Here is a 26,919-nt window from a genome sequence, read left to right as displayed (position 1 = left end):
GATGCAGTCAGTCCTTCCAGCTGTCACCATCAGGCCACAGTCTCCCGCTGACAGACAGACGGAGAGATGCTTTCAAGCAACACAGCACTGCAAGCTGCAACTTCACGCAGCTCTCCTATTTATTTATTCATTTATTTATTTATTTATTTATTCATTTATTTATTTATTCAACAATTTCTACAACTGACGTATGTAAAACTGGCCCAATCCTATTTGATGTCACATTCAGGTGCGCTCGGAAATCTCTCTTCAAGCATTGGTAGGAGAAACCAGACTACAGAAATCATTTTCTGGAAACGAAAACAAGAAAATGATCCTAAAAACCAAAACTGATGTTTATATTTTTGTTTGCTTTGTATTTTGAACATATTTTGTTCGTGCTGTAGTTTCAGAGTGGCTGTCATCAGAGCAGGTCGTCTGCTGATTGGCAGGTGGTTTCACCTCCAGTCTGAATGCTAAAGCTTTTGGGCATCACATTATCATTAGACAGAAAGCACCTACGCAGAGAATAAAAGGGCTTCATGGACGAGTCGTGTTACAGCGCTTTGAGTGGCTACAATAGAAATGCGCTACATTATAGCCGCTCCATTCACCATATTCACCTTTCTGTGACCTGGCCCAGTTGGCTTACAGAGGGTCACTTTAAATAGACCATTTAAAGTGTGTGCTGGCACAGCTGAACGCCAATGAAACACGTATTGGTTCAAATACTCTACTGACTCCTTTAAAAAGCAGCTGAAGACATTTTTATACAAACGGGCTTTTAACTAATTTAATTAATTTTAACTTGTATGTCTGATCTTACTGTAAAGCACTTTGTGATTTTTATCTGTGAAATGTGCTATATAAATAAATTTTACTTACTTTTTACTTACTTAAATAATTGGGACATTTTGGATGTTCGTCTGTCCCACTGTCTGTGAACGTCGCACAGACTGAAGCGTGTCTGCAGCTCTTCCATCAGTAACCGGACTAGGCCGACATGAACACGGAGGAGACCAACGTAGAGATGAAGGATGCTGAGCACAAGGACGAGGCGGGTCCCGCTCAGGTGGATGCTGATGCCACGGAGGCCGATGTGAGCGAGGCAGATCTGGACCAGGAGGAGCAGGAGAAGCAGCCGATGACGGGAGGAGACCAGGCCGCCGACACACCCTCTGCCAGCGGGCAGGAGGCACCGACGACGGCGGAGAAGAATGGCTTGGTAAAGCTGAAGATCCCCGACGAGGAGGAGGAGGTGAAATTCACTGGGCTGAACAAGGAGGAGCTGATGAGGGTGGCGGGCACCCCGGGGTGAGGAGGACACACTGTGCACACCCCTGCAGGGCGAGGCTCTGTCGTTCCTTTTATTTATTTATTTCTGCATGAGCGGACACCAGCATGCATCTCATGTAAACCTGTGACGCGTACAGTACTGCTGAGCCTGTCTCTGTGTTTGGATACGCAGGTAAACGTTGGTGGTTTGATGGAAGTGAAGAAGGCTGAGATCGCCTACAGATCAACACTGTTTGGCAATGATAACAGCTTTTATTATAATGTCGGTTTTTCACACCGTGATTTTTAATCCAGATTCCAAAACACGTTTGAAGTCCACCTCACATTCAAATAAAAACACAATACTTACAAATAGCTGCACATCTCAAAAATGGACCATTCCCATCTCCAGAAACATCTGGGAACTAAGGAGGCCGACTGCTGGACTGCTTCTTTTTCATATTTTTAATCAGCTGGTGTATGAGATGTTTGAATTAGTCTGGTCTGCAGGCTTTTCTGCTGTAATAGATGCAGTTGAGCAGTGTCTCTTGGAAATAAGCCTGAATAAGATGCCATCTTCAGTAGAGCGTATGTTACTCTCCAAACCTAGTTAGATTATTTTTGCTTTGCACACAGAAACTAAAACGATTAGCTCCCCTGATGCTAACAGTCAGCTGAATATCTTGCTGTCATTTGCACATGTCGCCTGAGCAGTCACAGACCGTTGCCCACCCTTCCTTGGTTAATCTCTCAACTCCTCCATATTTGATGATCTTCTAGCATCGACTTTAGCCAAGGCAAGTTTATTTGTATAGCACAATTCAACAACAAGGTGATTCAAAGTGCTTTACAGAGACATTAGAAACAAAAACAAATAAAAAGCATGATTTAAAATTGATTAAAACAAGCAAACTAACTAATTAACAAACAAACAGATAAAATCAGTAGTTAAAATGTTAGTTTTGAAATCTAAGCTGAAAAGTGTGGATTTGGTGCTTTATTCAAGTGCAGCTGAGAACAGGTGAGTCTTCAACCTGGATTTAAATAAACTGAGTGTTTCAGCTGATCTGAGGCTTAAACACTTTGGTCAGAGCGGTTTCAGTGCTGTGGTTCTGTCTAAAACCTGACTGGAAGGCATCGTAGCAATTATTCTGTTTTAAGAAGTAACTGAGCTGTTGAGAAACTGCTTTTTCAATTATCTTACTTAAAAACGGGAGATTTGAGATCGGCCTGTAGTTGTTCATTTGTGTCTTGTCAAGATTGTCCTTTTTCAGTATAGGTTTGATTACAGCAGTTTTTAGTGGTTCTGGAAACACACCTGACATTAAGGAAAAGTTGACGATCTGTAACAGGTCTGACTCTAAAGTCTTTGAGACCTTTTTGAAAAAACTTGTTGGCAGGACATCTAAACAGCAGGAGGAGTTCAGTTGACCTAAGATGTCCTCCAGGTCTTTGCTGTTAATAGGTTGAAACTGTTTCATGGTGTTTAAACAGTTTTTTGGTGGACACAGTACATATTCTGAATCTGCTGTTGATGTACCAATTGCTTGTCTAATTTTTTGGATTTTTTCAGTGAAGAATTTGGCAAAGTCATTGCAGGCCATGGTCGAATGAAGTTCAGCTGCCACTGGCACAGGAGGGTTTGTTAGCCTGTCAACTGTAGAAAATAAGACCCGAGCATTATGGCTGTTTTTAGTGATGATGTCAGAGAAGTAGGACCTCCTTGCACTCCTCAGTTGTAAATTATAATTGTGAAGTTTCTCTTTATAAATGTCATAATGAACCTGGAGGTTTGTTTTTCTCCATCTGCGCTCAGCTTTCCTACACTCTCTTTTTTCATTTTTCACCAGTGTGGAGTTTCTCCATGGAGACTTTTTCCTTCCAGAGATAACCTTCACCTTAATGGGAGCAATTGTATCCATTACATTTAACATGTTAGCATTGAAGCTATTGACGAGCTCATTGACTGAACCTTTGGACAGGTCAGGTGTTAATGGGAAGACCTGGTTAAAGATCTCACTACTGTCGTCAGTTATGCACCGTTTTGTGATCACTGCTGTTGATATATTTGTGTGGGCTGAGATTTTACTTTCAAAGAAAAGACTTTAGTCATTTTCAGTGGGGTTCAAGTCAGAGCTTTGTACATGCTAGGGTTGGCATGATACTAAACCAGAAACAGAGTAAAAACTGTACCTCCGTGCAGCAGCCCCCTATGAACAAGCACTTTGGCGACAGTGGGAAGGAAAAACTCCCTTTGAACAGGAAGAAACTTCCAGCAGAACCAGGCTCAGGGAGGGGCGGGGCCATCTGCTGTGATTGGTTGGGGTGAGAGAAGGATAAAGACATGCTGTGGAAGAGAGACAGATTAATAACAGGTATGATTCAGAGCAGAGAGGTAGCTGCCAGCATCTGTAGGCCATCACTGCCATTGACCCTGCGACCGCAGCAATATGGTAGCGACCAAAGCAAACACAGCCAGCTGGAGACTACACATTTTTCCTGAGGGTTAAAATCAGTCCCTGTCTTGTCTTACAGTTTTAATAAGAGGAGGGAGGGACGCAGGTTCAAATCTACCAAGGACAGCAACAAAAGCAAAGATGTTTAATTGTTGCATTCTGTTAAACCACAAAAAAGACTCGGAGATGGACTGAAGGGAGTTAATTGTACTAAAAAGGACGCGAGATTTGTGGAAATATCAGAGAAATGCTTCGTTTTTTCACCTTTCACAGTTCTTTAGTTCTTCTGTGTTAATTAGTATGCTCCGATGCTGTTGTACATGATGATACCTCTATACATTTTTATGCAATATAAAAATGTTGTATCACAATGTCATTGCCATAGCAACACCATTATTATAATCCTGGTTTAATTTCTCAGTTCAGTGCACAACATTTTAGTTTTTCTGTAACAACAATGTGCAGGCTCTCAAACCGTGACAAGCAAAGTAAACTGCAGAGATTTTTCTGTCTGACTCGTGCTGTGTCACTCTATGCTCCTCTGTTTTCTGATTCATATAGTGTCAGGGATGACAGCAGTGAGACCAGCTGTCAGATGATATTTGGAGACAGTGGTGTTGACCAAAAGACAGGATGCAGTACCGGAGTGTAAAGAACGTAAAGATTTCTGTCTTCGGCTGACAGCAGAGGGAAAGCTCAGGTTTGGAGAAAAGTTAAGAGAAATCAAGAAGAGGTGTAAGAATGTGAAAATATGAAACATGTAACACAGTAGTTAATACAGTACTTTATTTTAAATGTAGTATTCTTGACATTTGATCAAATCTTAGGAAGAAGTTAAAAGGGTTAAATGTTAAAAGTTCAGAAAAATGAGTTCGAGGCATTTGTTGGGCTAAACTGGTTCTTATATAGCGCTTTCCTACTGTCTGAGCACTCAAAGCGCTCTACACAACTAATTCATTCACACCCGTTTACACAAGCACTTCTTCTAAGTTTAAGTATCTAACATTCACACACATTCACACTCCGATGGATGCATCGGAGAGCAACATGGGGTTAGTATCTTGCCCAAGGATATTTGGCATGCAGACACGAGCACCGGGATCGAACCACCGCCCTTCTGGTTGGTGGCTGATCTGCTCTGCCACCTGAGCTACAGCCACCCCCATCCCTGAGATGAAACAGTGCCCACAGCTGTCTGATAATTTTGCATGGCAACAATATCAACTGACGTGGGCTTTAGCAGATTTGTTTCACATATTTGAACACTTTGACCTTTACATGTTCTGGGTCTTTTGGCCAAGACGTGAAAATCGTCGAAGGCGTCACAAAGGAAACACAAACATTTCAGCATTCATAGCCGTGGTGCGTTTCCAGATTCACTTCAGTCGTCCAGAGAGTCACGTTTGGGTACCTGCAGGACGCAGAGCCTCGGCTCATTGATAATCCAGCCTTTTCCTGTTTCTCAGCTGGGTGAGGACCCGCTGGGCGCTGCTGGTGGTGTTCTGGCTCGGCTGGTTGGGGATGCTGGTGGGGGCCGTCCTCATCATCTTGCAGGCCCCTCGCTGCAAAGATCTGCCCAACACCAACTGGTGGAACGATGGGCCTCTGTACCAGATTGGAAACATCCAGGCTTTCACCGACACCCACAACCTGAAAGGTGAGTCCAAACGTAGATAGAGATCACACATAAATATCATCTTTGCATCATTCTCCACTAAATGTGTAACATGCAACATGCTCTGTCTGCAACTCCCTGCTCAGTTATCTGACCGTTTGCTGTGTTTTCTACAGTCAGATGTAAAATCAGGCAAACACAACGTCAGCAGCTGCTGAAGTATAAAAGAGTCACCACAAAGAACCATCACAACAGTAAACTACTGCTCCTCCTCACTGTGTGTGTTTCCACCTCAGGCCTGGAACAAAAGGTCAACAGTTTGGCTCAGCTGAAAGTCAAAGGGCTGGTGGTCGGGCCGATCCACGTGGCGCCTCCGGATGAAGCTGTGAACCTGAGCTTTGAGGAGATTTCCCCCGAGGCTGGAAACCTGGACCAGTTTAAGGGTTTCGTCCAGGCTGCTCATAAAAAGGGTCAGGGAGACAGCCTTCTACAGAAGCAGCAGTCTCATGATGTTTCACGTTTTATGTCCCATATCAGTGGGAGTCATGCTGACTACAGACCAGAATGAATGTTTCACTAAAATGCTCTGAAAAAGTCAAAGAGATCGACTCAAGTATATGAAGAACGACACCAAAGTACACATGTACTTACTGTAGTACATTTGCTCACCTGTGCAGGTGTTTTTGTGGTTCTGGATTTGACTCCAAACTACCTGGGCTCGTCCGGGCCCTGGTTCTCCAACAGCAGTGTGACGATTGTAGCAGAGAGACTGAAGGTGAGTGCTGATGTCACACACATGCTGCTGACTGCTGTTCAGCTAAATGTGCCAGAAATCTCAGTGCACGGCAGTAAAGTCATTGTTGCTTCCAATATTAACATTAAAATCATTTGAATCCAGTTAAGTTATTATTCATTAAAAGCAGTCATCAGGTGGGTAACAGAAGTGACGAGTGTGTCCGTGTGCCTCAGTCTGCTCTGGTGTTCTGGCTGGACGAAGGCGTGGATGGCATCCAGCTGTCAGGGGTGGAGCGCGTGGCCACAGTGGTGCCGTCTCTTTGGAACGACATCCGAGCCATCGTGCAGAACAGGACGGACAAGCATCCCAACAGCAGGTGAGGAAAACAGTGCGCCTGGATGTCACCGAGTACTAGCAGAGATTTCATGAAGCAGGAGATGGCAGCAGCAGCAGGAAACCTCCAGCTTTACCCACGTCTGTGTGTCTGTGTCTTGTCACTTAGATTACATTTGAAGTTTGTAAAAGTGTTTACTATGCAAGTGTCCCTTTACTTTACGAAGCCGCTGGGTTGTTATTCCAACATAGCAGATGCAACAGCCCAACACTTCATGTGGCAAACACCTGCACATGAAAGTTCCCCACGGTCCAGAAAAGTTCTCTTTTGTTTTGGTTAATACGCTCGAGGACTTTCTCACTCAAATATTGCAGAACATTTACATACAGTAGAGTTTTTCTGTGGCTGACAGGCTGTGTATTCTGCCCTGCTGTTACTGCCTGGGACTGTCACCTTGTCCCACCAGGGTGGACCTTGCTTTCTCCTTCACAGGGGTTTTCTGAATCACTCTTCCTCTGGGAGACCCTACTGAGGCCATGTGTCCAGAACTACATAGCTCTGCTTTAGGACCAGATCATTTTTAGTCTGTGTTTATTAGATCTACCTGAGAAAGTCCCGCATTAACATCAGTTAATCTCTGGATTACGTAAACCTTCTGCGCATGTGATTTTCAGAGTCTTGATTGGCGTCACAGACCGCTCCTCTGCTGAAGATGTGTCCACCCTCCTCTCTTCCACGGGTGTTGACCTCCTGATCTCCCGGGTCCTTCATTCACGTGACACGGATGTCACGGAGCTCGCTCGCTCTATCCAGCACTTGTATTCATCCCAGAGTCAGATGAATCTCGCCTGGAATCTGGGGGGGCGGCTCGAGGGTCACATGGCTTCACTGGTGGGCCCAGCTCTAGTTAAACTGCATCAGTTGCTGCTGCTGACATTGCCCGGGACGCCCATCTTCAGCTACGGAGATGAGATAGGTCTGATGGACGAGGTGAGGACATCTGTACAGTAAACTCTCAGGACTTCAGTATTTTAATAAGCTCGTGTTCTTTGCTTTAGCCTCATTGTAGTTACAGAGAAGCACAAAGCATGAATACATATGAATACATATTGTACTATTACTTGTATTTGTTGTGATATTAAGATTTTATTATTTCCACGAAAGGGCACCAAGTTTCCCAAGATGCTTTGGGACTCCAATGAGGAGCTGAATGGGACTCTGCAGGTAAGATTAGATTAGATGAAACCTCATTAATCCCTCGGGTGGGAAAGTCAGTTTCCAGTAGCACAGCATCGACAGAAGTTGTTACAGAGTTGAAATACTAAATAAAGGGGAATGAGAGTAAGGACATGAGCATAAATATACCATGCATACACATATATAAATACAGGTTATATACAGTGGGGCAAAAAAGTATTTAGTCAGCCACCGATTGTGCAAGTTCCCCCACCTAAAATGATGACAGAGGTCAGTAATTTGCACCAGAGGTACACTTCAACTGTGAGAGACAGAATGTGAAAAAAAAAAATCCATGAATTCACATGGTAGGATTTGTAAAGAATTTATTCGTAAATCAGGGTGGAAAATAAGTATTTGGTCACCTCAAACAAGGAAAATCTCTGGCTCTCACAGACCTGTAACGTCTTCTGTAAGAAGCTTTTCTGTCCCCCACTCGTTACCTGTATGAATGGCACCTGTTTGAACTCATCATCTGTATAAAAGACACCTGTCCACAGCCTCAAACAGTCAGACTCCAAACTCCGCCATGGCCAAGACCAAAGAGCTTTCGAAGGACACCAGGAAAAGTATTGTAGACCTGCACCAGACTGGGAAGAGTGAATCTACAATAGGCAAGCAGCTTGGTGTGAAAAAATCAACTGTGGGAGCAATCATCAGAAAATGGAAGACATACAAGACCACTGATAATCTCCCTCCATCTGGGGCTCCACGCAAGATCTCATCCCGTGGGGTCAAAATGATCATGAGAACGGTGAGCAAAGATCCCAGAACCACACGGGGGGAGCTGGTGAATGACCTGCAGAGAGCTGGGACCAAAGTAACAAAGGTCACCATCAGTAACACACTACAATGGCAGGGAATCAAATCCCGCAGTGCCAGACGTGTTCCTGCTGAAGCCAGTGCATGTCCAGGCCCGTCTGAAGTTTGCCAGAGAGCACATGGATGATACAGCAGAGGATTGGGAGAATGTCATGTGGTCAGATGAAACCAAAGTAGGACTTTTTGGTATAAACTCAACTCGTCGCGTTTGGAGGAAGAAGAATACTGAGTTGCATCCCAAGAACACCATACCTACTGTGAAGCATGGGGGTGGAAACATCATGCTATGGGGCTGTTTTTCTGCCAAGGGGACAGGACGACTGATCCGTGTTAAGGACAGAATGAATGGGGCCATGTATCGTGAGATTTTGAGCCAAAACCTCCTTCCATCAGTGAGAACTTTGAAGATGAAACGAGGCTGGGTCTTCCAACATGACAATGATCCAAAACACACCGCCCGGGCAACAAAGGAGTGGCTCCGTAAGAAGCATTTGAAAGTCCTGGAGTGGCCTAGCCAGTCTCCAGACCTCAACCCCATAGAAAATCTGTGGCGGGAGTTGAAAGTCCGTGTTGCTCGGCGACAGCCCCAAAACATCACTGCTCTCGAGAAGATCTGCATGGAGGAATGGGCCAAAATACCAGCTACTGTGTGTGCAAACCTGGTAAAGACCTATAGTAAACGTTTGACCTCTGTTATTGCCAACAAAGGTTATGTTACAAAGTATTGAGTTGTATTTTTGTTATTGACCAAATACTTATTTTCCACCCTGATTTACCAATAAATTCTTTACAAATCCTACCATGTGGATTCATGCTTTTTTTTTCACATTCTGTCTCTCACAGTTGAAGTGTACCTCTGGTGCAAATTACTGACCTCTGTCATCATTTTAGGTGGGGGAACTTGCACAATCGGTGGCTGACTAAATACTTTTTTGCCCCACTGTAATAGGGATAAAACAAACAAACTCTCAGTACCAGACTGCAGAGGTGTGTTATTTGAGTTGATTGTGTGGGTGGAGCGTGCTTTGAATAATAGTATAGTATTACATGCTGGTAATACAGTCGACCTGGTGTGGTAGTGACAGTATCAGTATAACCTACTAAAGCTTGGTCCCTGTTTGAATGTGCATTCAGCCTGCATAAACAAACAGTTTATTAACATTTATCACTGGGGGTAAGTTTGATTTAGTTACTGTATAAGTAGTCATTCAAAGAGGAGGCTTCGCTTCAGACAGAAGTAAAACTGGACAAACGATGCTCAGCTCTCTCGCCTGTGATCTCAGAAACCACTTCGCTGGTGTCTTTAGACTTTAGTGTCACGTCTTATTGAATCCAGGGAATCCATCCATCCTAGAAGGGAAATTCTGGTTTCATGCTATCTTGTCATTGAGTCTTGGCATTGAGATGGCGCCAGTGTGTTCGGCAGGCCGTCTCCACTGCTCTCTGCTGCTTCTTACCTTTCTGCTAATATGCTATTCAGGTGGCTCTGCATTGCTAACTTATGACCGGCTTACTCTTCTAAGTCTCTGGCCACCAAAAATTTCAGTCGGGGTTTAAACTGCATTACTGAGAGTCTTTAATGATCTTCTCTCAATCGCTGACTCAGGGCGCCCTGTGGTGTTCATTTTGCTTGATTTGTCCTCTGCTTTTGATTTGGTGGACCATAATGTCCTTTTAATGAGGCTTGAGCATCTGGTGGGCATCACAGGCAGTGCCCTTAGCTGGTTTAAATCTCTCAGAAAGGCCCTTTTCTGTCACCATGGATACCTACGCCTCCTCCATTGCCCCTGTTACCTCTGGTGTCCCCCAGGGGTCTGTGCTGGGTCCCATGCTGTTCTCTTTATACTTGTTACCCTTGGGCCAAATCTTTGATAAATACAATATTTCTTTCCACTTCTATGTGGATGACATTCAAATCTATTTTGAACTAGCTGAGGATCGTCATTGCAACACTTCTTTGATTGTATGAATGAAGTTAAAATCTGGCTACTGAGCAATTCTCTCATTTTAAATGATAAGAAGACTGAAATTGTAGTCTTTGATACTCCCTCCTCTCGGGGTGAACTAACTGGTATTTTTGGGCCCTTTGCTGACTCCCTTTCTGACACTGTGAGGACCCTGGGACAGTTCCTTCAAGTTGGACAAACATGTGTCCTCCGTAGTTAAATCGAGTTCAATCAACTACGTCTAATCTCTAAGGCCAAGCCCTACATACCACGTAAGGACCTGGAGAAACTTATCCATGCCTTTGTTACATTAAGGTTAGATTACTGTAATTCCCTTTACACTGGTCTCCATTCTGCCCTCGTTCACAAACTGCAGCTCGTTCAATATGCGGCTGCGCGTTTCTTAACTGGAACTGGCAGGTTTGAGTCTATTACTCCAGCTCTTTCTGACCTGCACTGGCTCCCTGTTAAATTTTGTATTGATTTTAAAATCTTATTGCTCACTTTTAAAATCATAAATAGCACCGCGCCCAGCTATCTTACGGATCTCCTCAGCTGTTATACCCCTGGGAGAGCGCTTAGATCAGGCCAAATACTCCTGGTGCGACCTAGATCTCGGCTCAAGACCAGAGGTGACCGCGCATTCGCCGCTGTCGCATCCTACCTCTGGAATAACCTCCCTCAAGGTGTCTGATTCAATTCAATCTTTTAAATCTCGATTAAAAACTTATTTGTTTAGCCTTGCTTCCCCCGCATTTCTGGTGTACTGTAAGTTATCTTTCTAGCTTTATTAATATTTATAATGTTTTAACCTTCAGCCTTTCGGGTTGTGCCTACTACACCTGGTGTATTATTGGTTAGTTATGTCACCCGCCTGTTAGTATATTTTATTTGTATTTTGTGTTTGTATTTATTATTGCTCTAACTCGTTCTGTGAAGCACTTTGGCATACCTGTGGTTTTTTAAATGTGCTATATGTATTGTATCTGTGTGCATGTGTGCATCAGATGATAACTTAGCACTACATCATGTAGGCTAAATATCATAACCTGTGACTCAAACAACCCAACAACATGGCATCCAAATGACTGTGGCTTCACAAGTCATAGCCAAAACCAATGGCAGATGGTAGTCATGGTGACCACAGATGTGATTATGAACACCTTCTCTGCAGGTTTGCTGTTATTGGCTGTAGTTGTTCGAGCAGGAGTATTGTAACCTAGCATCCTACCGATAACAGTTAATATCACATAGTGATTGTGTGCTCTCTCTGTGCAGGAGGAGCGGGCTGAGCGCCTGACCTGTCGCAGGTTTTTCAGCACTGTGAGTGAGCTGCGGGGTAAAGAGCGTTCCCTGCTGTTTGGAGACTTCATCCTCCTTTTTAACTCCTCCTCCTCCCTGGCTTACCTGCGGGTGTGGGATCAGAACGAGCGTTACCTCGCCGCCTTCAACTGGGCTGCAGAGGAGTCAGCGGTGCTGCAGCTGAGCCACACAGTGCTGCCCCCGACGGCTGTGGTTGTTCTCAGCACCAACAGCAGCACAATGCCTGCCGACAGCAGCGTGGATCTTACAAACCTGCGGCTTGGCCCCGGGGAAGCTGCGCTACTCAAGTTTCCCTACACGGGATAGAAAAGATACTAGCAGAGATTAGATGTTGATGAAAGTCTGATTCAGAGAGACTGACATCATGGTGAGGTGAGGGGAAATATTGTTGTCTAATTACATACGACACATCATTTCAGATTCAGTGACTTAGTGATAACGACTAATGATATAATTTCATGTGAAAATAATATAAATGCTCTCAGAAGCTGAACAAAAAGGCTTTGTAAAATGTCCTGGTAGTTGCCTGTTTTTAACATGTCTTGCTAACAAATACGCTAATATTGAAGCATGCTTATATATTTGACACTTCCCAGAATCTGGTGTCTTACATTCATCCAGAATAAACATGCAGAAATATACTTCAGTGATCTGTGCTCATCACCTGTGATACTGCAAACGGATTCAGAACTGTGTTACTTAACCAGCAACAGTTAGAATAAATGTGGCCAATTATGGGCAAAGATGTGGTATTGTGTTCAGTTTAGTGACCTCCCTAAATCATGTCTCAACAAGGTCAAGCTTACTGGTTAGTAGCAAATGCTTCAGAGTGCTCTGCTGTATGATGTCATTTCTTCTTCTTGGATGTATTGGGTTATGTCTTATATGACACGTCACTTTTCCTTTCTGTATTGTGAATTCTAAGAAAACATGAAAAATAAAAATGAAAGAAAAGCACAGCATCCATGAGAGTCTGTCAGTTTTTGTAGTTTTAAGTTCCTCGTCTCCAGTTAAACCATTAAAGTCACATGCAGGCTTATATAGAGTGATGCTTGGTCTATTTAAAGGTCTTAAGCTTGGCGCGATGTCCAGGGGATCCATGGTGTAAGTGACCGAGAGCAACAGAAGGTTTAAGCATGCACGCTTACAAACATACATGATAGTATTCATTCTAGGCCAAAGGCCTGGGACACATTTAGCTTCTAATTGCATTTGAGTTTGCCTAGTAACAGGTGACAGAAGAAGAGTGAAGAAAAGTGTCAATCCTCAGGGACCCTCTGGAGGGTGAAACAGATTGGCATATATGGAAGAATGTGATAGAAGGAGGAACTTCTGTCTGCTTTCTAAATGAATATTTACTGTAACTGACATATATCACAATTATTGTAAACGCATGAAGGGGCGTGGTTGGTTTCATTGCTCAACATTTTCGAATTCGGGACAAAGTCTAAACTGCTCATTCTGAAAACTGGATCTGTATTACACAGACCTTACTTTTCATTAATGGTTTTCATGGAAACAATATGGAGACTCCACATACCAGAAACAAGTAAAATAATAAGAAAAAAATAAATGTCAAGACTCAGTATGGGTTAAATGCCAAGGTGTTTAAAGTGTTGACTCCAATTTTAAAAATGTTTACAGAGTCCTTTCAAAAAGGCACCATACCGCAGTCCCTGAGAGGAGCATTAGTCGCTCTGCTCCCGAACCACACAATAAATGTGAAAACTGGAGACCCATCAGTCTGCTTAATGCGGATTTGAAAATACTTTGTAAAATCTTAGCCAAGAGAAACAAAGAAATACTACCTAAGATAATTGGGAGAGTTCAGAATGGATTCATTCAGGACAGACAAGGATTCCACAACGTCCGAAGGATTCTGAAGCTTCTTTATGACCAAAAGGGGCTCGGGACACTGCTTTACTGTCACGAGATGCTGAAAAAGCATTCGACAGAGTGGAATGGCCTTATTTCTTTGAGACTCTGGGGTGCTTTGGTCTGGGAGAGAATTTTTGTAATTGGATAAGATTACTTTATAAGGAATCATATGCACAAAACTTGACTAACAATAATATCTCAAAAAGCATAAAAATAAATTGATGATTTAGAAAGGGGGCGTTTTGTCCACACTGTTGTTCATTATGGCAATCGAGCCTTTGGCTATCACAGTGAGATCCCATGATAGTACTTCTGGTGTAACAATAGGACAGAACATCGCTTAGCCTTTCATGCAGATGATTTAATTATTTTTCTTAAAAATATTAACAAATCCATCCCGGCTCTGCTAGAATTGATTAAGGAGTTTGGTAAAATTTCTGGTTACAAGATCAATATGTCTAAAACATCAATTATGTTAATAAACCAATTAGATATGGAAAACCCAACCTCTGTTGTTACTCAATTTAAGGTTGTTAATAGCTTCACCTATTTCGGCATCCAAATTGTTCCTTTGCGTAATGATATCATAGAAATCAACTATAATTCAGTTATTCAAGATGTCTCAAACTCTCTGGATAGATGGACTGCTCTACCAATGTCATTAATGGGGAAAATAAATACTCTTAAAATAAATATACTCCCTAAACTGTTGTATTTATTTCAAAACTTGCCTCTGCCACCACCAAGCGATTTGTTTTCTCAACTGAGGACACTCTTCATCAAATTTTTATGGAAGAACAGATGCCCCATGCTGCGCCTATCTCTCTTCTATCTGCCTTACGACAGAGGAGGGCTTAAATACCCAAGCCCACTATGGTACTACTGGGCGGCGCAACTGAGAACACTAACATTTTACTATGTAGAAGAGAATGTGCCACTGTGCAGAGAGATGGAAGGGTATCCTGTGAAGTCCAACTTTAAAGATGTAGACTGTTGGTGAGGGCCTAGTTTGAAGATGCAGGCTGCTGGTGAGGGCCTAGTTTGAAGGAGGAGACTGTTGGTGAGGTCCTAGTTTGAAGGAGGAGACGGTTGGTGAGGTCCTAGTTTGAAGGAGGAGACTGTTGGTGAGGGCCTAGTTTGAAGGAGGAGACTGTTGGTGAGGGCCTAGTTTGAAGGAGGAGACTGTTGGTGAGGTCCTAGCTCAAAGGAGGAGACTGTTGGTGAGGGCCTAGTTTGAAGGAGGAGACTGTTGGTGAGGGCCTAGTTTGAAGGAGGAGACTGTTGGTGAGGTCCTAGCTCAAAGGAGGAGACTGTTGGTGAGGGCCTAGTTTGAAGATGCAGGCTACTGGTGAGGTCCTAGTTTGAAGATGCAGGCTGCTGGTGAGGGCCTAGTTTGAAGATGCAGGCTTTTGGTGAAGTCCCAGTTTGAAGATGCAGGCTGTTAGTGAGGTCCTAGTTTGAAGATGCAGGCTACTGGTGAGGTCCTAGTTTGAAGATGCAGGCTGCTGGTGAGGGCCTAGTTTGAAGATGCAGGCTGCTGGTGAGGGCCTAGTTTGAAGATGCAGGCTTTTGGTGAAGTCCCAGTTTGAAGATGCAGGCTTTTGGTGAGGTCCTATTTTGAAGGAGGAGACTGTTGGTGAGGTCGTAGCTCAAAGGAGGAGACTGTTGGTGAGGGCCTAGTTTGAAGATGCAGGCTTTTGGTGAGGGCCTAGTTTGAAGATGCAGGCTGTTGGTGAGGTCCTATTTTGAAGGAGGAGACTGTTGGTGAGGTCGTAGCTCAAAGGAGGAGACTGTTGGTGAGGGCCTAGTTTGAAGATGCAGGCTGTTGGTGAGGGCCCAGTTTGAAGATGCAGGCTGTTGGTGAGGTCCTAGTTTGAAGATGCAGGCTGCTGGTGAGGTCCGTGTTTGAAGATGCAGACTCTTGGTGGGGTCCTAGTTTGAAGATGCAGGCTGTTGGTGAGGTCCTAGTTTGAAGGAGGAGACTGTTGGTGAGGTCCTAGTTTGAAGGAGGAGACTGTTGGTGGGGTCCTAGTTTGAAGGAGGAGACTGTTGGTGAGGGCCTAGTTTGAAGGAGGAGACTGTTGGTGAGGTCCTAGTTTGAAGGAGGAGACTGTTGGTGAGGGCCTAGTTTGAAGGAGGAGACTGTTGGTGAGGTCCTAGTTTGAAGGAGGAGACGGTTGGTGAGGGCCTAGTTTGAAGGAGGAGACTGTTGGTGAGGTCCTAGCTCAAAGGAGGAGACTGTTGGTGAGGGCCTAGTTTGAAGGAGGAGACTGTTGGTGAGGTCCTAGTTTGAAGGAGGAGACTGTTGGTGAGGGCCTAGTTTGAAGGAGGAGACTGTTGGTGAGGTCCTAGCTCAAAGGAGGAGACTGTTGGTGAGGGCCTAGTTTGAAGGAGGAGACTGTTGGTGAGGTCCTAGCTCAAAGGAGGAGACTGTTGGTGAGGGCCTAGTTTGAAGATGCAGGCTGCTGGTGAGGTCCTAGTTTGAAGATGCAGGCTGCTGGTGAGGTCCTAGTTTGAAAATGCAGGCTGCTGGTGAGGTCCTAGTTTGAAGATGCAGGCTGCTGGTGAGGTCCTAGTTTGAAGATGCAGGCTGCTGGTGAGGTCCTAGTTTGAAGATGCAGGCTGCTGGTGAGGTCCTAGTTTGAAGATGCAGGCTGCTGGTGAGGGCCTAGTTTGAAGATGCAGGCTTTTGGTGAGGTCCCAGTTTGAAGATGCAGGCTGTTGGTGAGGTCCTAGTTTGAAGATGCAGACTCTTGGTGGGGTCCTAGTTTGAAGATGCAGGCTGTTGGTGAGGGCCTAGTTTGAAGATGCAGACTCTTGGTGGGGTCCTAGTTTGAAGATGCAGGCTGTTGGTGAGGTCCTAGTTTGAAGGAGGAGACTGTTGGTGAGGGCCTAGTTTGAAGGAGGAGACTGTTGGTGGGGTCCTAGTTTGACGATGCAGACTCTTGGTGGGGTCCTAGTTTGAAGATGCAGGCTTTTGGTGAGGTCCTATTTTGAAGGAGGAGACTGTTGGTGAGGGCCTAGTTTGAAGGAGGAGACTGTTGGTGGGGTCCTAGTTTGACGATGCAGACTCTTGGTGGGGTCCTAGTTTGAAGATGCAGGCTGTTGGTGAGGTCCTAGTTTGAAGGAGGAGACTGTTGGTGAGGGCCTAGTTTGAAGGAGGAGACTGTTGGTGAGGTCCTAGTTTGAAGGAGGAGACGGTTGGTGAGGGCCTAGTTTGAAGGAGGAGACTGTTGGTGAGGTCCTAGCTCAAAGGAGACTGTTGGTGAGGGCCTAGTTTGAAGGAGGAGACTGTTGGTGAGGTCCTAGCTCAAAGGAGGAGACTGTTGGTGAGGGCCTAGTTTGAAGATGCAGGCTGCTGGTGAGGTCCTAGTTTGAAGATGCAGGCTGCTGGTGAGGTCCTAGTTTGAAAATGCAGGCTGCTGGTGAGGTCCTAGTTTGAAGATGCAGGCTGTTGGTGAGGTCCTAGTTTGAAGATGCAGGCTGCTGGTGAGGTCCTAGTTTGAAGATGCAGGCTGCTGGTGAGGTCCTAGTTTGAAGATGCAGGCTGCTGGTGAGGTCCTAGTTTGAAGATGCAGGCTGCTGGTGAGGGCCTAGTTTGAAGATGCAGGCTTTTGGTGAGGTCCTAGTTTGAAGATGCAGACTCTTGGTGGGGTCCTAGTTTGAAGATGCAGGCTGTTGGTGAGGTCCTAGTTTGAAGATGCAGACTCTTGGTGGGGTCCTAGTTTGAAGATGCAGGCTGTTGGTGAGGTCCTAGTTTGAAGATGCAGACTCTTGGTGGGGTCCTAGTTTGAAGATGCAGGCTGTTGGTGAGGTCCTAGTTTGAAGATGCAGACTCTTGGTGGGGTCCCAGTTTGAAGATGCAGGCTGTTGGTGAGGTCCTAGTTTGAAGATGCAGACTCTTGGTGGGGTCCTAGTTTGAAGATGCAGGCTGTTGGTGAGGTCCTAGTTTGAAGATGCAGACTCTTGGTGGGGTCCTAGTTTGAAGATGCAGGCTGTTGGTGAGGTCCTAGTTTGAAGGAGGAGACTGTTGGTGAGGTCGTAGCTCAAAGGAGGAGATTGTTGGTGAGGGCCTAGTTTGAAGATGCAGACTGTTGGTGAGGTCCTAGTTTGAAGATGCAGGCTTTTGGTGAGGTCCTATTTTGAAGGAGGAGACTGTTGGTGAGGTCGTAGCTCAAAGGAGGAGATTGTTGGTGAGGTCCTAGTTTGAAGATGCAGGCTGTTGGTGAGGTCCCAGTTTGAAGATGCAGGCTGTTGGTGAGGTCCTAGTTTGAAGATGCAGACTCTTGGTGGGGTCCTAGTTTGAAGATGCAGACTGTTGGTGAGGTCCTAGTTTGAAGATGCAGGCTGTTGGTGAGGTCCTAGTTTGAAGGAGGAGACTGTTGGTGAGGTCCTAGTTTGAAGATGCAGACTCTTGGTGGGGGCCTAGTTTGAAGATGCAGGCTGTTGGGGCTGTCCTACACTGAAGGAGGAGACTGTTCCAAAGTTTAGGTGCAGCTGTACAAGAATGCCTGATCTCCTCTCTGCTTTATTCGGCTTCTTGGTGCAGACCGAAGCATCTGGTCATTTGACGTCAGTGTGCCGCAAACCCTATCAGTGATGTAAAAACCATCAAATCAATTCTAACAGACACTGGGAAGCCAAAATGTGAGACTGCTTGCGTGTGCCTCTCCAGAGTCAAGCTAAATACTTAGTACTTGCTCATCTATGTGCATGCTGCTAATTAAACGGTGCTTCTCACAACATTTGAAAGGTGATTTCTTTTCTACTATTTCCTTTCAACTGTCCTGTTTTCCTTGTTCACATACCCCAATTTCTCTGTTTGCTAGTAGAAGTGCCTCTGACCAAAAGAAACAAATGAAGGCCTGTCTATCTCGGGAATGTAAAGCACAACTATTCAAAATAAATATTACTACTGAGGTTTTTTTTGGTAGCTTTTCCAAAATCACCATAAACCACAAAATGCTTAGAATTACATTTTTAAATGCATGTAAAGAAAACAACCTACTACTAGGAAAGGTGTAGGCTTTAACCAGGGTTAACTATCTTATCTATGAATAAATGAGCTTATCTTTCATTAAAACATTACTCCTATCATAAGCAGGTATGCAGATCTCATCACATAAAGTCTAATTTCTTGGCCCACTGTCCCAGGGATGTTGGAGGGCTCCTTTGGTATTCTTTTTTTGCCTCTTACAACATTGCCATCATTCTCCCCAGTTCACTTCCAGGTAAAGCTTTTTCCTTACATGCCGTCAAATTTAAGATAAAAAGATGTTATGTTTAGGTCAGTTTTGCCACTGTAAACGTTTCTGCTGTCTCTCCAAACAGCAAAACCTTTTCAAAGGTGCACTCAAAACTAACCTAATAATGGCCTTTCTATTTTAAAGTGTGACAGTCATCATGTAAAATCTACAAAAGAATTATGATTAGCAGAGATGTGTCCTCACTAACCTTTTTAAAAGGAACAATTTGAATCTTAGGGTGAGCTGAGAGTTATGCATGAGGAGTTACAGCATTCTCATCTCTGCCTGGTGTGGTGCTGCAAACATATAAATGTGAATTTATTGTAGCACACACTTTCTCCTGCAGAGGGCAGAAGATGCTCATAAAAGAAAAGCACTTTAGCAGCAGACCCATGAACCTTTCTCAAAGTATTGAACAGACAGTGTTGGGAAGGTTACTTTTAAAATGTATTCTACTACAGATTACAGATTACATGCCCCAAAATGTATTTTGTAACGTATTCTGTTACATTACTCAATGAGAGTCACGTATTCTGGATACTTTGGATTACTTAATATATTATCATGCTTTTTACAACTACATGAATGTACTATTGCTGTGATTTATTACTGAAGTTTACTCTCCATACCAACACCAACTAGATGTTTAAATCTTAATATAAATGAGCAACAGTAGGTGGACATTGTGTGATTCTTACTCTGATCTGAATAAGTACGCGGGACCACTGTGTGCGGTAAGACCATCTCTTTACTCACTGTATTACCATCTCCCGGCATGCATTGCCAGTGCGTAACACGTAATTACACAATCAAACAATGAACACATACAGCCCATACAACAAATGTACCAGAGACAAATATGAATACACCACATCTCCCCTTTTAAACAAAAACAGAATATTACTTTTCTCAGGACAGAACTTTCTACCAGCCTACCTTTTGATTCTTTTTTTTCTCTTTTTCAAAGCCATACAAGAACATCTGGCAAACAATCTGCATTACATTTTTAACCTTTTGTTTTTGTTTTTGTTTTCTTGTTCTTTTCTTTTCTTAACAACTCTTTTTAGATTTATTTTACTGTGCTCTACAAAACCATTATAACACAGTTATATAACAACAACCTTTTTTTTTTCTCTCTTTTTTTTTTTTTTTTTTTTTTGGCCTGTCCCGTTTGGCTCTTTTGCCCTCAGAATTGTTGTCTAAAGGCAAAGAAAGATGCCCAACGGATTTACTTTACCAAACTGACCATCCCAGCCTTGCCGTAATGGTCCATTTGATTCACCTTTTATTGTTTATTTTATTTTCACTTACTGAATACGGGACAGACTTGACTGGGGGAAAGAAAGAGGAGAAAGAAAGAGGGAAAGAGAAACAGCTGAGAAGAGGGACGGGGGAGAAGGGCAAAAGACAAAAACCAACAGAACGGGCAGAGAAAAAAAAATGCATATATCAATCACCTGGATCACCTGCTGAGAAAGAAAAAAGAAAGCAAGCAGAAGAGAACAAGAGTAATAGAATAAACAACATCACAATGATATATGGGAATATGACAGTAAATACTAAATGTTAAACATTATTGTGCAGCACATAAGATCAACAGAACACAGTGTGCTTTGAGGTAGGAGCCAAAAAGGGTGTAGTTTGTGGGTGTGATCACCCGTGTGTACACCTGTGAGCATGGACGCGCTTGTTTTTTGTTTTTTTAAAAGGTTCCTTCATGTAATAATCTGCTAGAGGGTGTGGGGGGGCCACAGCCCCGTCCTCCAGGGCGTGAAGCAGGTGTGGAGGAGATCAAAACTCCAGACATCCAGAGGCCCCCAGAACACAAGAGACCAAGGAAGACCAACAGAGGGGCAGCCGTGCCACTGTCCCAGAAAGAGCTGAGGAGAGTCCCAGATGAGGGCTCACTCAGCAGCCGCGGAGCAGAAGCCAGGGGGCTCTCTCTTACAGATCTAACTTTTTAGGTTTAACTATTGGCCTCCCTGACTTGGTTCTGACATCAGTGTTAACAGGTGTAGCAGCGATCACACTGGGTGTTTGAGGCTTCTGCAACACAGGCACATTAGCAGGTTCATGCACTGGTGAACTTAAAGGAATCAAATGCACGCGATTACGCCTCACAGTCCCTTGTGGTAACTCCACTGTGCATGATCAGGGTGTAGAGTGATTTTGGATAACAGTGCCTGTAGTTTTGACATCAGTCACCCAAACTCGCTCTCCTGGGGACAGGCTGCATAAAGGTTTTGCGCGGTGGCGCCTGTTGAAGTTTGCCACGTCCATCATCCTCTTCTCCCTTTCCTTTTGAGCGAGCAGTGCGTCGTCCGGCAGTGTAGGCTCCAGCTGCGATGGAAGTATCGGCAGTGTGGTTCGCAGACGTCTGCCCATTAAAAGCTCTGCAGGGCTGTATCCGGACTGCAGTGGTGTAGCTCTATAGGCAAGAAGAGCTAGATAAGGATCAGCTGCTTTTTTCAGAAGATTTTTTACAGTCTGCACAGCACGTTCTGCTTCTCCATTACTTTGTGGAAACTTGGGGCTGCTTGTGATGTGTTTAAAGCCGTATGCTGCTGCAAAGTCTGTAAAGATTTGACCTGAATACTGCGGCCCATTATCAGACATGAGGACCTCTGGGATGCCGTGACGGGCAAAGAAAGATTTCAGGTGAGTAATGACATCGTTTGATTTTGTCCTGTTTAACAAAGCAATCTCAACAAATCTAGAGTGATAGTCAACAGCGAGAAGGTAAGTTTTCCCTCCCAGCTCGAAAAGATCTGTGCCCACTGTCAGCCATGGGCGGGCAGGGTATTCTGTTGGCATGAGTGGCTCACTGTTATTGTGTCTTTCTTGAATACACGTTTTGCACTTGAGCACCATCTCAGAGATTTGTTGACTCAGCCCGGGCCCCACACTGTTTGGCGTGCATGAGCTTTACATTTTACAACACCTCGGTGTCCTTCGTGTAGTTTTTCCAGCACCTCGTTTCTCATCGCTGAAGGAATGACAAGCCGTGTGTCTTTTAGCAAAAGGCCGTCTTCAACAGTGAGCGTGGCTCGGTCAGGCCAGTAATTTCGCAGTAAAGGCTCTTGTTTTGCATGTTCCGGCCAGCCTTTGGTGCACATGTCCATGACGCGAGCAAACACACTGTCGTTTTTCAGTTGTTCCTTCAGTGTTTGCATATATGAGGAACTGACAGGCATGTTTGCTACAATACTGTCGACATATATGTCTGTGCTTTCCATCAGCTCTTTGTCTGACAGGTTCATTGGTTTTTTCAGAGGTGAGCGGGACAAAGTATCTGCTGTCCAGAGCGATTTCCCTGGGGCGTACTGCACAGTTTACGAGTAACGCATGAGTCTCATTCTGAATCGCTGGATCCTGGGTGGCAAGAGATCCAGAGCTTGTCCTCCCAGTAAGGAAACGAGAGGTTTGTGGTCCGTTTCAAGACAAAAATGTTTACCAATCAGGAAATCATGAAAACGCTCACACGCCCATGTAGACGCCAGTGCCTCTTTTTCCACTTGTGCGTATCGTTGTTCTGCAAGAGAAAGGAACCTCGACGAATACGCCACTGGTCGCCATCCTTCTTCCCACAGCTGCAAAAGAACACCTCCGAGACCATAGGATGAAGCATCTGCTGATACTTTAATGTCTCTGTTGGGGTCATACATTGCGAGCACTGGGGGTGAGGTCAGGGCATCTCGTAATGTTTTGAAAGCCTTCGCTTGGTCAGTTCCCCAATACCATGCGTTGTTTTTGGAAAGAAGATCTCGCAGGGCTTTGTCTTTTTCGGCTAAATGGGGGGAGAACTTGCCCACTTGATTCACCATGCCCAGAAAACTGCGCAACTCTGACACATTAGTTGGCTCTGTCATTTCTGTAATCGCCTCCGCTTTCTTTGGGTCGGGACTGATTCCTGTATCCGCTATGATGTGACCCAAGAAAGCAACCTTGCTCTGGGAGAGCTCGCATTTTGAATCATGCTCCTGATGGTTACGTCCCCACACCAACACATCATCAATGTGACACACCACTCCTTCGAGATCCTCGATGACCTCCGCCATCATGCGCTGAAAGTGTTGATGAGTGCTGAGTTGATCCCAAACGGTAGGCGGTTAAAGTGGAACCGCCCAAAGGGTGTGATGAAGGTGGTGAGTTTGGCAGACTCATCGGACAGGGGAATCTGCCAGAAGCCCATGTTGGCATCCAGTTTGCTAAACACTTTGGCTCCTGCGAGCATTCCGAGACTTTGTTCAACCGATGGCAGCACATATTTTTCCCTGCACACATACTCATTTAGTCCGGTAAAGTCTACGCAAAGTCTCAGCCTAGGGCTGTTTTTCTTTGGAACAACAACCATGCCAATCTGTAGGTTCCTCAACTCGGGTAATGACACCAAGCTCTTCCATTTGTTGGAGTTCCTCCTTTACCCTTCCCATTAGAGGCAGAGGAAGCCTTCGCAGAGTTTTGAGCGAGTACGGCACAGCGTTCGGTTTGAGTTTATGTGATAGGCCCGCTGCACTTTCCCTAGACCATTGCAAAGTTTAGGGTAAGTAGTCTTCAGAGTGTCCATTGAAACCGCGTCAACTCGCACCAGCAGGCCAAGAGCTGTAATGGCGGGCAGGCCTAGCAGTGGAGTGCTCAGGTTTCTTACAACATAGACCTTCTCTGTTGTCTGTTTTGCTCCGTAGTTGAGCTGTAGCTTTGTAAAACCTGCAACGTCCAGTGGTGTTTCTCCAGGGCCTAACAAAGGTTTTTCTGGCTGCTGGAGAACTGGTCTGTGTTCGTTGGCAAAAATCTTTGATAAGTCCGAGTCAGCTATTACAGTCACATCTGCTCCAGTATCCAGTTTGAAATAATTTCCCCCAGGGATCAATAAAGTATTCTGATTCTGATTCTGATTCTGATTTTTGCATCTTTCACTTGTATGATGGCTGTCCACGCCTGGCCGTCACTGGAAACTGAGCCTAGGAAGAAACCGTGCTCCTCTTCCTCCTCAATACTTTGTACTGTCTTGCTTTGTCTGCAGACGCGCTGGTAGCAGAGATGGGCAGTAACGCATTACTGTAATCCGATTACCTTTTTCAAGTAACGAGTAAAGTAAGGGATTACTATTGCAAAAACGGTAATTAGATTACCGTTACTTTCCCGTAGGAACGCTGCGTTACTGTGTTACTAAAACCGTGATTTTTTGCGAGAATGTCTCACGACAGTGACGTAAGCAAGTGCGACGTTCGTGACAACAGCTGTGTGCAGATCAACAATGGATAATATATCGAGTGCAGAGAGAGTATGAGCGTGCAGCGTTTAAAGCGTGGAAGTACTGACCTTACTTTGAGTTTGATTCCATAAAAAGTGACAAAAACATTAGTGTCCGCTGTGCGTGGGAAGAAAACTTCTTTTTACACCGAAAAAACCCCTAAACTTCCAACAAGCACCGAGTAGCTACGACGTAATGGGAAACTCACAGAGAAACTCACGGATTCTTCCACTGACCGCGGCACACCTGCACCAGGGTAACCCTCCGCCTACCCCACTCCTGCTTTACAGGTGAAAATAGAGCAACAGGACCGCTGAGTCTTTGACTTTATTTATTTTCTGCTGTGTTTTACTTGCATCTATTTGAAAGACTGAGTGTAAACACACACAAAAAAATTATTTTATGTGCTGGAATGTGCAGAAAATAGGTTTAAATATTAAACAAATTTCTTCCAGTCAGAGAATGGTGCATATAATAAAATGTTTGCTTGATGCATAAAGTTAAAAGATTAAAACTAATAAAACAAGTTTTAAAAAGAGACTTTTCCATTTGATTACATTTTGTATGATGGATTATGCAGAAAAAGTAGAATTGGGCTGAAAGATCTATCGCTTTATCACCTCTTCAGGTTGTAAATCGGGTTTTTAAAAAGTAACTAAGTAACTAAGTAATTAATTACTTTTGAAAATAAGTAATCAGTAAAGTAACAGGATTACTTTTTGGGGGAAGTAATGAGTAATTAGTTACTGATTACTTTTTTCAAGTAACTTGACCAACACTGGCTGGTAGTGACCTTTTTTTCCACATAAATGACATTTTGCATCATTTGCTGGGCACTCGGGTTTCGGATGTGGAGAGCCTCCGCACTTGTAGCATTTGTTACTTTGTCTCTTGCTATATTGCTGTTGTGTTTTGACAGTTTTACTTTTGAACATGTTGAACTTTGTTTTGTCGTGCTTTTGTATCACTCTGTCAACTGTTTTCGCATTTACTTGCATTACATTTGTTTCACTTCTCAAAGCTGACTGTTGCTTTTTGATTTCTTCTGACTGCCTGGCCATATGTATAGCTTTATCCAAGTCCAAGTCTTTTTCCATCTGCATGCGCTCAGACAGCCTCGTGTCGGCCAAGCCCACTACTATTCTGTCTCTTATCAGCTCATCGTGGAGCGGCCCGTAGTTACAGTGCTCTGCTAATGCATGCAAGGCAGTCACGAATGCATCAACAGTCTCATTCGGCTCTTGTTTGCACATATTAAAACGTGCGCGCTCATAAACAACATTTCTCCTGACAATGAAAAAGTTGTGGAAGCTATCTCTCACTTTAGCATAGTCCCGTTGGTCTACATCACTTAACTTTAGTCCTCTCAGGACGTCATCCGCTTCATCTCCCATACAATATATGAGAGTGTTCACTTGATTTTCCTCCGAGCTCGCAGACAGATTACTTGCCTGACGGAATCTCTCGAAGCGACGGACCCATCTTGTCCATTTGTGTGGTTTGGAAAAATCAAAGGGCTCCGGTGGTTGGATTCTAAACGTAGCGCTGGGGGTGCTAGCCGCGGTGCTAACTCCTGCCCTCGGACGATCGTCTACGTCGTCATTCGGCATTTCGTTTCCACCTTCCCCTTCTCCTCACACTCGGCAGATGTATGGAGTCTTACAAGTCACACAGCACTTCTGACACCATGTGAGATTCTTACTCTGATCTGAATAAGTACGCGGGACCACTGTGTGCGGTAAGACCATCTCTTTACTTCCTGTATTACCATCTCCCGGCATGCATTGCCAGTGCGTAACACGTAATTACACAATCAAACAATGAACACATACTGCCCATACACCAAATGTACCAGAGACAATTATGAATACACCACAGACATTAGGTAAGGCTGCACTTTTTGCAGTGATCTCGTATAGAAAACTATTCCTCGCGTATATAAAACAGGTCCGCAGCTCCGAACTGTAGTAAAGGGACCTCTGGCTAATACGTCGGGTTCGTGTCGGCTCGTAGCCGAAAAATAGCTTTACTTTGTTGTCTGGGTCAACTTTGCTAGCGAGAGACAGAGCGAGGCGTTGAAAGGCTGCTGCAACAAAACTTATTGTTTGGGAGGAAAACATGAACACAGCGTACAGTCGAGTCTTAATAGCTTACTTACAGCTGGGCTCGTCAGGCTCTCTTCTTGGCTGCAGTGGTTATTATGATAAACCCTCGCACTACCACTTATAGGGACGCCTCCTCTGCTCTTTGTGATAAGTTCTTAAAGTATTTCTCTGAAAAAATCTCAGCTCTAAGGGCTTCTCATCCATCTCATTCATCGTTAGTTTTAGACCCAGTTGTGCAACCTATTATGAAAAAGAAAAATCTTGACCCTAATGGTCTCACTAACTACAGGCCGATCTCCAAACTCCCTTTTATTTCCAAAATATTGGAAAAGGTAGTTCTAAAACAACTTCAGGCCTTTTTAGATGCAAATGGTATTAATGACAAGTTTCAGTCTGGTTTGAAACCTCGCCACAGCACAGAGACAGCCTTACTTAGAGTTTTTAATGATCTTCTTTTAACTGTTGACTCTGGCTATTCCGTGGTTTTAGTTTTACTTGACTTGACTGCTGCTTTGGTTAACCACAACATTCTTCTATCAAGACTGGAACATGTTGTTGGTCTCAAAGGTACGGTTTTATCCTGGTTTAAATCCTACCTCTCAGAGAGGTCGTTCTCTGTTGCTATGGGGCAACACTCCTCGGCTTCTGCCCCTATTTACTGTGGTGTGCCTCAAGGGTCCGCGCTCGGTCCTGCTCTCTTCTCTTTGTACATGT

General features: G+C 44.3%; 1 protein-coding gene across 1 annotated transcript; it reads left to right on the top strand.

Moving 5' to 3' along the window:
- The first annotated feature begins 896 nt into the window (after positions 1-896).
- Positions 897-12,677, top strand: slc3a2b (solute carrier family 3 member 2b). Its single transcript, XM_080871339.1, has 8 exons — positions 897-1,293; positions 5,177-5,367; positions 5,622-5,795; positions 6,003-6,100; positions 6,295-6,437; positions 7,070-7,385; positions 7,560-7,619; positions 11,678-12,677. Exons 1-8 carry the CDS (start codon positions 983-985, stop codon positions 12,026-12,028), a joined length of 1,644 nt encoding a protein of 547 aa, XP_080727465.1. The 5' UTR covers positions 897-982; the 3' UTR covers positions 12,029-12,677.
- Positions 12,678-26,919: the final 14,242 nt, after the last annotated feature.

Source organism: Rhamphochromis sp. 'chilingali', assembly GCF_963969265.1.
Source record: "Rhamphochromis sp. 'chilingali' genome assembly, chromosome: 21".
Taxonomy (NCBI): domain Eukaryota; kingdom Metazoa; phylum Chordata; class Actinopteri; order Cichliformes; family Cichlidae; genus Rhamphochromis; species Rhamphochromis sp. 'chilingali'.
This window is presented reverse-complemented; position numbering and strand designations above follow the sequence as displayed.